Source organism: Triturus cristatus, chromosome 6 (assembly GCF_964204655.1).
Source record: "Triturus cristatus chromosome 6, aTriCri1.1, whole genome shotgun sequence".
NCBI classification, from domain to species: Eukaryota; Metazoa; Chordata; class Amphibia; order Caudata; family Salamandridae; genus Triturus; species Triturus cristatus.
The window spans coordinates 723,501,910-723,518,610 of record NC_140589.1 but is presented as its reverse complement, the minus strand read 5'-3'; the positions used below and the strand labels follow the sequence as shown (position 1 = coordinate 723,518,610).

Sequence of the window (16,701 nt, the reverse complement as noted above, 5' to 3'; positions counted from 1 at the left end):
ACGAGTCTGATTCCCTACCCGGCGGCATGTGAGGCCTCACCCGCACCGTTTCGTCCGTCCATCGGAAGACCTCTTCTGGAATATCAAAGAAGTATGTACGGGAACAAAAGACCACTCGGAGACGGGCTGGAAAAAGCAGAGCGCAGGGAAGTTTAAGCTCTCTCAGCCGGGCCTTGGCGGCCATAAAGGACTGACGTTGCTGCAGGACCTGTCGCGTATAATCAGGGAATATCAGAATTCGTGAATTATTGAAAAGTAGGGGTTCTTTGGCCCTAGCCTGCTTCAGGATGGCATCTCTGTCCAAATAATTCAAGAATTTGGCGATGACAGGCCGCAGGCGGGCCCCCACCGGGGGCTTCTGCAGGAGAGCCCGATGAGCCAGCTCCGCCACAAAGCATCTGGACATCGCATCGGGGGGAGCCAGCCCTCCAGCCAAGTCGTGAGAAAGCGTTCCATGCTTCCCTCTTCACAGCCCTCCGGAAATCCACCGAATCGGAGATTGTTGCGTCGGGCCCGTCCTTCCGCATCTTCTGCTCGGAGCGTGAGGCCCTTTTGGACGGTCTCCATCGCTGCCACCTTTCGTTTCAGCTCCGCAACGTCATCCTCCACGCCAGAGATGCGCGTCTCAGCCTCCGTAATTCGGGACACTGCATTGCGTAGATCTTGCCGCAGCAGCGTAACGTCCACGCCGACTGCCCCTATTTTCGCATCCAGCATGTCTCTGGATTGGGTAATGGCGGCCATCAGGGCCGCGTTGTCCGGCACTGCTCCTGGTTGGCTGCCAGATGCTCCCGCCACAGCCCCTGGGCTGGTAAATTTATCGATAGGCCCCTGCCTGGTCAAGCCACCACTACCCTTGTCTCTGGTCATGTTGAATCCGTGTGCGTCTAGGGCTGGCCCGCCCCCGCCCGAGCGATGTACAAACCCAGGGAATAGCGGATCCCGCGGCCCGATCCAGCCGCCGATTGTGCTCTGGTCGACCTCGAATTCCACTCCTCCGACCCTCCGAGCACCCCATATGTGGGGGACAGCGGACCCCGCCTCACTAGCTCCCGCAGCGACCAGTCACCGGGCGGAGCTCACCCACTCGCACCGCCTAGTATTTTTGCGTAGGCGGCGACTGGCTCCCCCAGCAGCCCGTCCCTCACCCCTGCGGCTCAATCCAGACAGATGCCCTTTGTAAGACCTGAAGCGGGTGGCGGGGTGCCGACAAGCGACCCGATCCTCCCTCCCAGCCCCGCGACACAATAGTGCCGCCGAGTCCCGCTACTTATTCCCCTCCATGGGGTAACTTCGTGGGGTGCAGGATCCTCCCTCTGGCTTCCACACCAACGACCCAACAGGCCCAGGCAAACTCAACCATTTGCAATGGCAATTCTGTGGGACCATTGACCCCCGAAGCCGACCAGCTGCCCCTCCGCTCTCCCGCTGTGGCTAGCTATGCGGAGGAACGAGGGGTGCGCCACCGCACTGCATACAAGACCCCAAAGCGTCCAAGAGAGGGGCCCGAGATTACAGTTACAGAAGATCCTGCCACGCGGCCCAATCCAGCTGCCGATCCTCGTCTGTACCGCTGACAGTGGTGGGGGGGGGGGGTAAGAACCGGGGCTCAGCCACCGCTACCACCCCGGAGGAGGTGAGGCAGCCAACCAGACCCCCTGTAGCCCCCACGCGGCCCGACCGTGCCACCGGTCCCCCCGCTACACCAGAGTTATGGGGCACTGCAACACGTAGGCCCGCCGCCCTTGTCGCCAGACGCCTCCGCCCTCGAGCGCCTCAGACCCCACAAAGGCCCAGGATCGTCAGCCTCTCCCGCCGCAAACGCTCCTCCTCACTGCCGCGGCCCGGCCCGGCCGCCGGAACACTCCTACTCCCTCTCTCAGGGCTCCACTACTCAATCGGAGGTTGAGCTATCCACCGCAGGACCAGTCCGCTCTCCGCCGCCGGGTATTCCCGCCAGCCAGGCTGAGCTCCCCTGTCCGCCCTCCACCTTCAGCAGGGATGCAGCACGCCGCTCCCCGGGCCGCCTTCGCTCGGCTAGGCCTCTCCCTTGCTGCGGCGAAATTACAACTCTACCGCGGCTCCCTGTTCCCAGACTTCACCAATCAGGAGGGAACCTCAGCCACGTCTATGGCTGCCTTAAAGTGTTCCGGGATGCCAGGATTATCGTCGGATGTATGGCGGGCTGGACGGAGCCGGCCTAGAACACGTCCACCAAGTTGGCTTCCCAAGCCACGCCCCCGATGTCTATTTTTGATACTGAAAGTTGCTTGTTGCTCTAACGACTCTCGCAGAATTTTTGAACTTTTAATACATCTGTGTTCTTTGCCTGTTGTTGTGCTTACTTTGTACATGCTAATTTATTTCATATATGAATATTGCCATACATTTTGAACTTAATTGAAGGGTAGTTAAGTATTGACACATAATGCACACATTCCTGTTTTATGCCTCCGATGTTCTGTATCTGCAAAGAAAGGCAAAATATGTTATATTTATGGAGTTGTTTAAATTGAATTACACTCAAGGTTTTTCTTATAATAGAGTATATATGTGTTGCAGCATCAGGATAGGAAAATGTGGCACCCTATTAAATAAGAAGGCTCAGTTTCAAGGTCACTGTACTTTGAATTGGTATATCCCAATTCAACTAGAGTAAACCATGCAGAGGGTGCAAAGGGGAGATCGTGTCTACTCGTGGGCCTGTCTTTGTATAGCTCAGACCAATAGTACAGATGTTAGATTGATTGTAAAGGATTGTTGAATTTATTTATTTCAGTATTTGACCAGGTACGCTTCCCAGCCTGCTCACAATAAAGTAACAGTTTTAAAAACCTATAGTCCTTTTTCAGTTAATATCTATGTTCACCATGAATTGAAATCTATAGATGTTTGTAAGCCTGTCATTTTCAAAACCGTATTAGTCACTGCTGTATGTCCCAAGTGTTCCATTATAATCAAGAATTGTATTTCCTTTCACACAGGAATTTTCTGAACCAAACATAATGCTTTATGGGAAGCAACACTTTGAGGGGAAGAAAATGGAGTTTGCTTCAGAAACTGTAAATCTGCAGTGTTTGGGATATTCAGCTCGAGTAGCTTCAGTTGAAGTTCTTGGTGGAATGTAAGTAACATAACAAATATTTTTCTCTTTCTCATTCCTGTGACCTTGTTAGTAACAGAAATGTTGTTTGACAGACATTTGTTTAATGGGTCAATACTTGTGTTAATGAGCAAACCTGATCAAGAATATGGATTGTGTAGTTAACAAGCAACGTGCATTATAGAAGGTTAATGTTAGCTCAATTCCTCTTTTAGCTGCCTGTTGTTGAGGACCTAATGTGAACGATACCAGTACTTAAAAGTGGGCTTGGGGTCAGCCCCTTGCTGAGCATTGGTTGGCTTTCTTGTCTTTCTCATTTGCCTGCCTAGTATTTCATGGCATTCCTCTATTTCTTGTGTTGGTCACTCTCCTGGAGCATAGCTTCTTTACCATCTTTTTGATTGGATGGTTTGTATCCTTCCACAGCTCCACATCAAGGAACTACCCCACTCAGCTCCACCACTGCTCTCCCCAAACCACAATGCAGCTTCTGCCACTGGTCTGCGTGTTGTTTTCTCGCCTAGCCTGCTCCACTACTGTGACCATCTCACTGAGATTATTGTAGACAGTCTCAAGTGCTGCCTGCATACCTACAAATCATGTATTTCATGTGTGTTAGTCCAATTAGTTCAATGGAAGCAAAGCATGACTACAATACCCAGATTGCATTAAGCGATCACACAAAAGTTAAGGAATGGAAATGGGGTCCATAAAGACCTCAAAGAAGGAAGTCCCCCTACGATCCACTGATGCTCTATCTGTCTCACCTCCGGTTTCCATATTTTATTATTATTTTCAGTGAGTTTTTGGAAGGGCCTGGCAGCTCCAATTTGGTGTCAGACTGCTCCTTTCCTAAAAAAAAGAAATCTGTGCTTAAGCACACTCTTGGTTATTTTTTTAAATTTAAGACTCCAAGATGGTGGCCTGCCACCTTCGAAAAGTAAGTTACAACAACAAAATGACCATCAAATCATGACGCATATGCACACATACGTGATGATGTCATCACGCAGAAGCCGCCCTGTTGTCATGAAGCATACACACACATTTACCATTGTACTTCTTTGCTCTTCCTCATCTGCAAATAAACTTTTTTTTTCATTTTGCCAATGTAGAACAGCATGAGCACATAGCGTTGGCAAACCCAGAAGGTTTGGTAATGTCATTGATAGTCAAGAACTTGTGACTTTGCTAATTCTTGTTGAAAATGTCTGCATAATAAATAAAATGGTGTAGAAAAATGATTAGTTGTACCTTGGTTGTCAACATAGACTGAAAAAATTCTTCCATGACTTTTTCAAATTTCACATTCTGTTTTCTCTTGGGCCTTCTCTGTGGATCTGATTCCTAATCATATGTCAACACTTCATGGACTGGGCAACCGATTTCATTAGCTCTCAAATCTCACAATGATTGTTTGGCCAATTTTTCAGACCCGTTACCACTAGAGGACAGTCGGTTACTGCTGTCCCTGTAAATGCAGAACCCACACACAACTGCAAGTGTTTGATTGTTACAGATAGGCATTTTCTGATTCCAGTCGAAAGTATAGGATACTTGTTGGGCATCAGGCCATTCTGTATTATGGGTGGTGTGGCAGGACCTACTGAACCGGTATGACGTTTTAGCCAGGTCACTAAAGGTCCTTCCTGTGAATGCATATTGAAAGCCACTTGATTTTACATTGTTTTTAAAAAAGGAGGGGGGACGCAAAGGGATCAGAAACATGCTAGAAAAAGGAGAAAGGAACTTCTGCTTAATCCTAACCTTCCCTAGACCGTACAACCTTAGGGACCTCATGCATACAGAGATTTGGGTCTCACACCTCACATCTAACTATATGCGCAACAGGCAGCATTCTCTCTGGCGGATTGGGAGTTGTAGCTATGATTGGCTATACGTATTTACCATAAAGAGCCAGCATACATTCATCAAACTGGGGTGCAGGTAAAAGGCCTGCTCCCAGCTACTACGTTTAGCTGCCACCATCCATTAGTAGTGTCATAGCCTCTTTATGGGTATGATAGTCACACGTGCTAATAGCAATACTACTCTTGGTGGTTCCCAAAAACCCCAGCAGATTCTAGAACTCTGTCAGCAGTGAGGATCATCCTTCTATAATCAAGTAGACCTCTGCTCAGGAGACTTATGACATGGGTTGCCTGGACCAGAATACATCCTGTGTCTGCCAGAATGAGGAGCAGGATGCTATGGGAGCACTGCACCAAGAACCTATTAACCATGGTGGGCATGAGTGAAGTGAAGAACTTGATATCGTTTTTTATAAAGAGTATACAATGTTTAGACTTGCGCTGATTTGGAGCAGTGCGAAAAACACATGAATGATTTTTGCCCTCTTAGTTATATCTCATCTCCTGCTATGAACTGTGTTTCATTAGTAAAGGAAAAAGAACCAGGTTCTCTGTTCGACAGGACGTATACCCTTAGGATATTTGGCTGTCCCAAGAAATTATTGCTGCAGTGTTTTTCAGGTACTCCGTGTTTCTATCAGCAAAGATGAAAGTACTAACCATTGACGAGATTTCGTGGAATAATATGGCTAGTAACTTCCCCACTGGAGCCAGATCAAGTATTATCTTTTGCATTTGTTGTAACTACAGTTGAAGTCCTGCTGCCTGGATCTCAATATTCAAAAAGGAATGACTTTACCATACTTCGGCTAAAGAAAATTGCCTGTTTTTCTGGACAGAGACTCTTTACTCTGCTTTGACTCTGTCCCTACACACTATCTTCTCCAAGAATCATCTTAAAGGGCCTACTGCACTAGAAGGTGTTCATGTTTTTCCTGTTGCTGAGGTGTGCAACTCTCATTTGTTGCATTTTGCCCCATGATTCATTGCAGGTTTGGGCAAACACCAGAGGGAGGTTGTAATTGCACACAAGTTCAAATTCCAATTTAGGCACAAGTGTGAGTTTGTGAGCTGCTAGGAAATAGGGCCTCAATCAAACTTGTGTGCACATTTTTATTCAACATGAATGTTTGCATTCTGGTAACATGCCCAATTCCAGGGTTATCGAGTCAAAGCTCCACAAATATTTTAATATTTTCAAATTCAGGAATGATTATATTTTACTTCTAAAGTAAAAAGAGGAGCCACTATGAAATCGGGGGAAAAAGTAATGTATTTAAAATATTACTATATTATTTAACCTACGATCTTCATAGATGAACTGTACAATCATTATTTCTTTTAGATGGGTGATCTATGAATACAGCAATTACAGAGGGCGCCAGATACTTCTGTCACCAGATAAAATACCAGACTGGTACACAATAAGCGGGTGGCGTACAGTAGGATCGCTGAGACCTCTCATTCAGGTAAGGTAACAGTGTTTGTTCCTTTATGTTTAGTAAAAGCAAATAACTCTTCACTAGTTAAAAATAACAAAAGAAAAAAATATACTTCGGTGTACTGCATTGTTAAAGGGCTCCATATATTGATTTTAGTACTCTCCTGGCATCCAAGATCCGCACCAAGGTGTGAAAAGATCCACGTATGTTTTTTGATAAGGCGATCTTTAGAAATCAATGAGGAATTCACCCGAAATGAGCACAGGGCATAAAAATAGAAAATAGCAGTGTTAATATTCCTGGTTGGTGTCTGATTATGTGCGACAAACGTTAATGGGCAGATGTGTATGTTAGCACAGACTTTAATTATAACTCCGTTCTGGAGATGTCTCCAAATAGAAGGCCCATTCTATTATGGTACTCATTATATTCACCTACCAATTATCAAAAGTTAATTGAGCCTCGACGAGTTTTTGGACCTGTAACCTGCTGGTGGCCATAGAGTGTGCTCGCAGCCTACAAACCTAACATGCCAGCTGACTATACTTGTAGTAAAAGACTATTCTAGCCAATAGGTTTAACTATGGAACGAGGAAAACTTAAGTGGGCGTATGAAGATAACCCTTTTAGAGCTGGACTGCACTAAACATACCTAGGGCACTGGATGCAAGGGAAAGCCTTATGCACTGCCCTGCAAATTCTGACAGAAAGGTGTGAGCCCAAGCTCAGTAAAGGAAAAAAAAATATCCCAAATCCAGGATAGCATTCCTGAAAAGATTTAGAACTGGTATGTCATGACTATCTGTCATATGCCCAAAGCGCAGAAAAAGGTGTTTGATCATAGAAATCTGCGTACGATTTGTCTTCTGAAATTCTGGGTTGATTACTCTCCAGTAGTTTCTTTTATAAACAATAGTAGGGAATGACCACATATTAGAGATAATATCATGTAGGCTTGTCAAGGAAAGGTTAAGCTTAATTAAAGGTTAACTTTATTACAACACACCCCAGAAGAAACTGTGACACCCAGTTTTGCCTGAACTTACCTGTATCTGGTGTACAGACCTTCTACACACATCACACCCACCACACACCCATCCCGTCACTGCCAATGGTAGTCGTATGTCCACGTGATAAACGCTTCAGTCAAGTGCTGCAATTATAGGGTGTGATGTTGACTATAAGTGTGAGCAATTTATTATTTTTCATTCTACCTCAGTTGCATCAATAATGAATTGTTAGCAATTAGAAACTGGTTTTGTCAGCGAGAAGCATTTAGCGAAAATATCATTAACTGGACATACACAAGATATAGTTTGGTGGCTTATTTCGAAAATCTGATGGTGAAGGCCAAACAGTTACATTTGTTCACAGAAGTGTAGTCAAACAACATTTTCTAAAATCACTAACCTGTTTTTTCATTTTCTTTAGTCTTTCTGTTTAGTTTCTAGTTTTGAAGTATTTACATTCACATTTATGGTTGCTTAACTAGCATGCCATGGTTTAAAGAGCAAGAGTGTTACAGCAGTGATCTCAGGGTGAATGATGAACAAAACATTTTCCTCAAACAACTAGCAGTAGGATCCTGACTCAAACATAGGAGAAGAATCTCATCCTAGCACCCACAGTGATACTAAATTAACTACTAACTAGTGCATTCAGGAATGAAACGGATGTCGAAAACATGCTGAAACCGCAAGCTCTACTCAAGGTTTGAAACAATTGTCCCATTAAAAACTGTTATGCTCAACCTTAAGTTTTACTGCTTTCAGTGATTTACACCAGAACTCAAACATCAGAACTGTCAAAGGAAAAGGTTTGATGCAATCAAGCAGAGAACTAAGATCAGGCAGATAAAAGATAAATAGAGGTGCATGATTAAAGCGACTAAGACGACCATCTGCTCACAAACTAATTACATGCTTTAAATGCTTCATAGGATGGTTTTAACATTATTGAGAGATTGCCATGCAGAGGACCCAATTCATAATCTGTCTCCATCCAAAGACCTGGTAGATAATTGGTAAATTTGTTTGTAGAAAATTCTTAAGATATGAGTGCTCACCTATTTCTGTAGCAGCATATGAAACCCTGATAGACCACTGCACGCCTTCAAAGTCTATTAGAGAGCTTCCCACAGCTAAATTCCCAGGCCCAAAATGTAATGTTTAATGCTCCCTCTTGGTACAAAAGAAGAATGATGGTAATAGGTGTTGATGATTTGAGTAATTTGTTAGTGTGTGTTTTTCTCCATTCCTTTCCCTATTCTCAATAATATTGTGGGGGCTTGTTGGGGAACCAGTCTATACTTTAAATATTTCTACGTCTTGTATAGATATCATCGTAACAACGATGAGGTACTCTTCATGGGCATAATACAAATGCAAATGTGTAGATTTTTGTCGCTTGATGCTAGATAATTAAATAAATTGTCAAATTCCCTCTCAGTAAGTGGTTCACTAGACACATTTGTATACATAGAGGTATACTGTTATAGGCTAATGCCAGTTTGGTTTTGCCCCATCTTGTATACAATCACTTGCAACTTACTGTTAGTTTTAAGAAAAATGGCAACCATTTGTTCTAGCTATGTGTTCCTCTGACCCACATTTGTCCATAAACAGTCTGCCACCACAATTTGTGTACTTGCGTCTTGAATAGCCTACGGCAGTCCAGATGCAGGCACGTGTCCGTCAGACGCAAATTCTCCAAGTTGAATCTCTGTATACACATTGCTGCAGGCTTCATGATTATACTTCTCAGAATAGGACATTTGCTTATTTTTTCGACACTAAGATGGCAGCTGTAGCCTAAGCCTATATGTGTTTAAGGACATTTGTTGGACAGGTCTGTGGGTTATGGCACAAACCTTCTGCCGATATTAACTTTTAAATGAATAATCACATCGTGATGCTCGGATTAGCAAAGACTTTGTCAGGAATGTGTTTGCTTTAAGCCTGACTGTCTAGTGCTGCCCTTTCCGGTTCTCAATATTTCTTCACCATTTGATAATTTAATGGAAGTGAATGCAGGTAAAAAATGTGGGGGTTTCTGCACTCCTAGCTTATGCTCTTTCCTATTACCAGCAGCCGCGATCATGCTTGTTAGTCCAACTGATTGGCACATGTGCTGGTGTTGTGTGCATATACCAGGGTAAGCAGGGGTAGTACCAGCTACGTAGCCCTATGGTAAAAGCATAGGAAGTTGGTCTGTGCCATCAGTCTCTGACTTGGAGCAAGAGAGGTAGCCAGAATAGGGAGAATTAAAGGATAAAGAAGAAACCTGCAAGAGCAAAATAAAGAGATAGGAAGTTTACAGTGGTGGAAGAAAGCAGCATAAGATGTAAATAATTAATGAATTGTATTATTTATATAGAACACATACACCCTGGGGTTATCTCGGCACTGGGGGAACAGCTTGCATATCTGGAGAAAAGCGGGAAGTAACCTTAATAGAAAAGGTACATTTTGAGATTTTTTAAAAACAAATGTAGGTGATTGGAAAGGTTACAGAATGATAGGTACAGAGTTCCCAATTTTGGGTCCTAAGTAGTGAGGAGCACAGCCACTCATCCAGGATCGCTTCTACTGAGGCATAGGCATGTGGAAGAAACAGAGTGGTGGAGTGTAGTGATCATGTAGGTATATATTTCTGAAACTTTTCTTTCAGATGAGATTTGTCATTATTCTCATACATTTTGATCATGATTCCCAAGATTTTGAAATGCACCATGTGTTTCACAGGGAGCCAGTGCAACGTATTTTCTTCTATCAGAGACCGGTTGCAATTTCATAAGACCAGTAAGAAGTGTGAGCCACGTTTTGAATACGTTGAAGCTTGTTAAGGGCCAGATCATAGACTCCATGGTAAAGGCCACTACAGTAGCCCAGCATGACTACAATGGAATATAGTTATTTGCAAAGGAACAGGGAACAGTTTCTCAGCATACAAAGAGTTGGGCAGCAGTTGGAGGAAATAGTGCTGATCTGATGTCCAAAGAAGAGATTCTTGTAGATCCAAAAAATGTAGGATTAGTCAGCGTAGGTTTTCAGCAGCTTTGATTTTTGGCAGCTCTGGTGGTGAGCTTTTGAGAATATCTTTGGGCCTCAGAAGTTATTGTTAAGCATTAACCCCGCCATCCTAGTCATTATCTATCCACCAATGCTTTCATTGTCGCTCAAAAGTTAAGGACATGCACCAGATAGGCAAAGATTAGTGAGAATGTTGAAATTGAAGGGCTCTGTTAGTTTTATGGCAACAGCTAATGAAATTAGTCCTCGAGTCCCATAACAAGGTGGTGATGTTGCTCAATACGTACTGAGAAAGAGACTGCGAATTGTAAGAGGCGGTCTGCCTCCCTGTCGTTGTTCATGTCCCAATTGAACAAAATTGTATCTAAACCAAAAAATATGTAATAGAAACCGTTTTGTTTTCCAGAAACGAGTGTATTTTAAAATCCGAAACAAATCTACAGGATTGTTTGTCGCAACAAATGGAAATCTAGAAGATCTGAAGCTGCTACGATTGCAAGTTACAGAGGACGCAGGAGCAGAAGATCAAATATGGGCGTACCATGAAGGATTCCTGAAGTGCAGGGTGAGAGTATAATTTGTCTTTTGTAAAAGAGTAATGGCACTGATGCCTCTGTGGATCTTAATTAGATATGTTTTGATTTGTTCTCATCCAAAATCCTCTCCCTTAAAATTGTCTATTGATTCCCAGTATCTGAATTAGTCTTTTGTTTAGAATAGACAAATAGAATAGATGGTACAGTGCAAGAGCTTCTTTTCCCGGAATGTATAATAGAACTTATGGTTAGGCAATCCTATGAATACAGCCATGAGATGAGTCTTTGTAGAACTGTGTGAAACTGTTGGGATGGTCTAGGTAGTCTCATAACATCCTCGGATAATCCTACATTTATTTTCTTGGTAACGTTTTGCCAGCATTGAAGCTGTTGCTGGACGATATACATGAAATAGGTACCCCCTGTTTGCTTTTAGGTCTAAGAGGTGGGGGAAATAACAATAATTGTGAAACACCCTCTTATCTGACCTATTTCATTTTGACATTGGCAATTGCTCAAAACAACATTTCCCCATAGACACAGTCTTATCACATAGAATTTTTCTTATGATTTTATTATTTATCAAAACACTTATGTTTTTTCTTTTTTATATATATATAGTCTTTATATTTTTTGATGCTCATATAGTCATGAAAACATTTACAAATATTCACAAATTCATATACTTTTTTGTAGCGTTATATATTAAAAGATCAAATCTCTAAATTGTGGTAACCCCCACACTGAACCATCATACCTCTATTCTTACCTATCATTCTCTTCAATCATACTAGCAAGATAAGAGGTTGTTTCACAATTGCTGTTGCTGGACGAACCAGTACGGATTGTCCTGCATCTGACAGGTCCCAACTGGGACGAAGCTGGAATTATAAACTGTTCGGCCTGCTATAGAAATGATAGTACATGATGCAGCTACCCCTAGTAGCCTAGAAAATGTCTAGGCTGCTAGAAGTTTGCTTGAATTACAGCTTTTGTTCGCAATATTAACACAAGTATGGTATATAAGTGAACTTCTGAAAGAAATCTTTTAAGCATACCAGGTTTATTGTGGCACTTCTGGCCAACTTTTTCTGTGATTTATTTTCACTTGTAAAATGCCTTGTGACTGCTGGGAAGTATTGCATACTCTTTCCTAGAATAGGGCAGGGTTGGCATTCAATTTCCTAAATGTTATGTGCTTCCTTTTATATAGGAACACTAGATTCCTCCCCATGCCAGGGGCACCATCACTGTGTTTTAACATGCATCCAATTAGAGGTGATAAATTACTAGAAACTTCCAACAGTAACATAAAAAACCTTTCAAGAACGATGCAGTGCATGACAACTTTTTGACAGCCATGTTCTCGTTTATAGCATGTCATTCAGTATTCCGATTAAAGTGTAATCTGCGCAATAATGTGTTGTCAGTAAAAACACTAGCTTTTTATGGAAGGTCCCTCTGTTCTGTGGATTGGTTGATTAAATGTTAAAATTAAAAAATGATTTTCAGAGGAAAAAATAATTTTATTTCAGAGAAAATATCCTTTACAGGTAGTTGTTTTGGGGTCAAGTCTAAGCATTAGCCTTAAGTGTTTTACCTGTCAGGTTTCTTATTATCCGCTGAAGGGTAACCTAGTAGGACTTTTCTGTTAGTGGCACCTAATTTACCTAATTCATTGTTTAAGACTGAGGTAGAAAAATAAGTGTGTGGTCTATTTAACGACCACTAATCTGGGTTAAGCTAGCTGTGACTAACAGTAGAGTACGTACTTTCTTACATTTACGAGGATTACCAGCAGCTTTTTTGTAAGTGGACCTTATGAGCAGTGGCGTAGACCATTTCAGCAAATTGCATCATCTCTGCAAATGGGCATGAATGCCACGCATGACCGACAAGAGGATTAATTATCTCTCAATGTTTACATTTATGGATGGGTTTGTGTCCTCAAAGAAGGTAATTGGGGTTCTTGCAGTGCCTTTGTGTCATCTGGAAAGGGTGTGGGCATCTAGCCAATCAAGAAAATATTTCAGAATCAGTTCAATCAATTTTTCCACTGGATAAAGGACAACGGTCCATAACCGAATGGATCTCTAAAGGACAGGTAAAGACTCCAGGCTGGATAAAGACGTGAACACTATCCCCCCCCCCCCAACACACACACACCTACGTGAAGGTCATATTTTGCATTCCTCACCAAACAAAGTTTCACTGTGAATCCCAAAAACCTCTACTACATACCATTTAACTCCATTTGCACATCACAAGCACCTCAACTTCCTTTATAAACTATGCTCAGGCTGCAGTATTACATGCTGTTTGTATTTCACAACTGTCCCCAATCTCATATTTTAAGGAGAGCATATTGCATGAACAGGCCTCACACCTCAGCAACATGAAACAACCTCTAGTTATTGAAACCCACAGGTCACACTACTCACTGACCAGGCAGACAGAATAAGAGGAGGCCCCATAATCACCCAAAGGTTTTTGTGACACTGCAACTTCCAAGAATTCAAAACTCTTCAGCCACCTAGATATCCACCTTTTACTTAATATACAGACCCCCTAGAATTTTCTTAAAGAAAACGCCATCCTCTCAGCAGTACAAATGACTGTCCAACAAAGACAGTGAAAGAAACTTTCCCTGCCTCATCTCCCTTTTATTCAAACAACGTATCAATGAACTCACCTTTATCATGAGAAACATGCCATATCTAGCCATTTCAGACACTTCATTATTCAATTGCTATTCTCCAGTTATTGTAGGACTTGGCAGGTCATGTCATCATACCGTTCACACTAGGCATACATACACATTGCTACAAACCCAAACCTGTCAAGCAAATTTTCTGTGTCTTCAGGATCTTTCCCCGGGACTTCTTCCAGCTGCTACAGGCTATTCCACAGCTATTGTTAATAGGCTCCTGTGCTCTCTGGAAAAAAATAATGTTGAAAGTAGCACCACATGAAAACACAATCCTCCAAACTAAAGCCTTCTGCACCTTGGTTCTCCCAAAAAGATGCAACACTAACAATCCATCTTTCAAAGCAATCAAAATCAGTTGAAAATGCTGCTTTCAAAGGTATCTCACTACTTAAGCCAAAGCATGCTACTATGGATCAGCCATCATGGAAGCATCCAGCATCCGCAGAGCCCTCTGCAAGCAATCATGAAGCCTTCATTTCTACCAACCCATAAGCCCCTTAATCAACAAATGCAACATTATCACTCATTTCTCCACAACAGATTTACTGGATCAGGCATTACATTGTAGCACCCCACAGAATACCACACTGCCTCCCACCCCACCTTGCAGCTGCCCGAACTAAACCTTGTTAAACTACACCACAAATGACATTAAACATGCTCAGACCTAATACTGCCAATCCAATTGAAGCTGGATGGAATTTCGCTTTCCCTGAGGGAATGCATCGACTTTCTCACACTCACTATTGATACCAACATTTCCTTCAAGACATACATTGCAGAGAAAACACTATTTCCAGGAAATTAAGTCTTCCATCGCTGAGGGGAATTTCAGAATGATATTCCAAATCTAGGTTCTCGCCCACTTGAAACCTGGTAATGCCCTACTGAACTCTGCCCCAGCCTCTATCCTGCCACCAGTGAAAGATGTTCTATGTACAAAAGAGTCATCCTTTTAAGACAAAAGGGAGCAGGGTAAGAAAGTTTTTTAGGCATAGCCAGAAAGGGAAATTGTTTGACCAGTGAAAGATGCGCTGTTCACCACACCACTCTCCATTAAGGGACTGAAAAATGCAACCAACCTGGAGGGTATGCATTGGCTTTGACTCCAAGCCTACATCTCAAATCTGCTGCATTATATTCAGTGTGCAGAAATGAGCACACAAGCATACTTGTCAGAAAATGAATCTTTTCCAACGATCAATGCAACACAAGGAGCCAATAATTCACCAGGCTTGAAAGCAAAAAATACTTTCTTGGTATAAGCCATATATGCACAATATTTTGGGACTGGGGTGATGAGCCACCTGAGGCTTCGCCTCCCATACGTCATGGCCCCTCCCTACACTAAACAATGGTAATAAATGTCATATTGCACAACACATCTGCATTTATACATATACTTATATTTTTTAATGCTGATTTTTCTTTTCATGACACAGATAGCAGAAGACTGTTGTGTGGCTGTATCTGGAAGTATAGTGACTTCTGGCTCAAAGCTGAGTCTCACCTTGGACGAAGAGAAGACCGACAGCCAATATTGGAGTATTAGTCCCGAAGGCAAGATCCACAGCAGGCTGAAACCGAACCTTGTTTTAGATATTAAAGGTATGAGCGGCCATTTTATCTTCACAGATGTTAAATATGCTTACTGATTTTCTGGTTGCAATAAAAAGTAACATATATATATATATATATATATATATATATATATATATATATATATATATATATATATATATATATATATATATATATTACCTACTGGCGGTCGCCAGTAGGTAGTTATAGTTAGGACCCCTTTTCCATAGGAAAACCTCAACATTCTATTTTGAATAACTTTGGCGCCGGTCGATGAATCCTCGCGAATTTCTCAAAATAGGTGGGGCGCTACGCTCCGCTCCTACCCTGAAAGTCTCGGGGGGATTCGTCAAGCGGGGGCTGAGATAAAAGGGGGGTCCCAAAACGCGTTTTTCCCATGCATTTTTCCATAGGACCTTTAGAACGAGCTACAGCCCGAACGGCTGAACAGAATTACTAGAAATTTGGCAGAGAGGTAGTCCCTAGGTCAAGGAAGTGCCTTTTGTAGGTTTGGTGTAAATCTGTTCAGTAGATTCTGAGAAAATAGCCTTTAAATCAATATATATATCTGAGCCCGCTTACGGTACGCTTACCGTACGCTTACCGTAAGCGTACGGTGGCGTGCGCGAGCGCGATTCTGATTGGCTCTTAGATCTTAGTAAATATTCGAATCGGCCGAAACCAGGAAGCGGCGGCCGCCATTTTGTCTCTCGCACTGAGTGTTGTTTATCAAACAAGATGGCCAAAAACATGTTACGGGGCTGTTTTGACAACTCCCTCCCACATAGTCATGTTGAGGGAGTCCCCAAACATCCCCCAAGAGCAAAAACGGTTTTATTTTTTTTTCGGCAATTTCGCCGAGTACGCTTACCGTACGCTTACCGTAAGCGTACGGTAAAAAAAAAAACCAAAAAAAAACACTATCCACACTTACCCCACCCCCTGTGCTTTTGGTGGCCGTAGGCCACCAAATGTACAGGGCTTATTTAAAGGTAAAAAAAACTAAATTTTGGCAACATGAAATTATAAAATCGAAATAAAAAAAACACTATCCACATTGACCCCACCCCCTGTGCTTTTGGTGGCCGAAGGCCACCAAATGTACAGGGCTTATTAAAGTTGATAAAAACCGTGCACGGAAGGAACTGCGTTAAGTGGGCGCGCACGCCTCGAATGGCGTAAAGTAACTTAGCATATAAAAAACCGTACAAATTCACTGAAAAAACCATAGGTTTCACACACGTTATAGTTAGGAATTAGCATTTAAAAAACCTTGCAAATTCACTGAAAAAACCATAGGTTTCACACATGTTATAGTTAGCGGAAATTTTACTGATAAAAAACCAGTGAAATTGCCCCGTTATAGTTAGTGCTGGCAACTATAACTCACGCGACCGCAATCTTCTGCTGATGACATAGGTGTCTTT

The 16,701-nt window shown here is 42.6% G+C and overlaps 1 protein-coding gene across 5 annotated transcripts in view; it reads left to right on the top strand.

Moving 5' to 3' along the window:
- Window positions 1-16,701, top strand: part of CRYBG1 (crystallin beta-gamma domain containing 1) — a 901,344-nt gene that overhangs the window by 868,511 nt on the left and 16,132 nt on the right. For all 5 annotated transcript variants that reach the window (XM_085611232.1, XM_085611231.1, XM_085611233.1 and 2 more), the window contains 4 exons: window positions 2,985-3,124; window positions 6,320-6,443; window positions 10,854-11,012; window positions 15,136-15,301. In XM_085611232.1, the coding sequence (XP_085467358.1) occupies window positions 2,985-3,124; window positions 6,320-6,443; window positions 10,854-11,012; window positions 15,136-15,301 (589 nt within the window). The remainder of the gene's footprint in view (window positions 1-2,984; window positions 3,125-6,319; window positions 6,444-10,853; window positions 11,013-15,135; window positions 15,302-16,701) is intronic.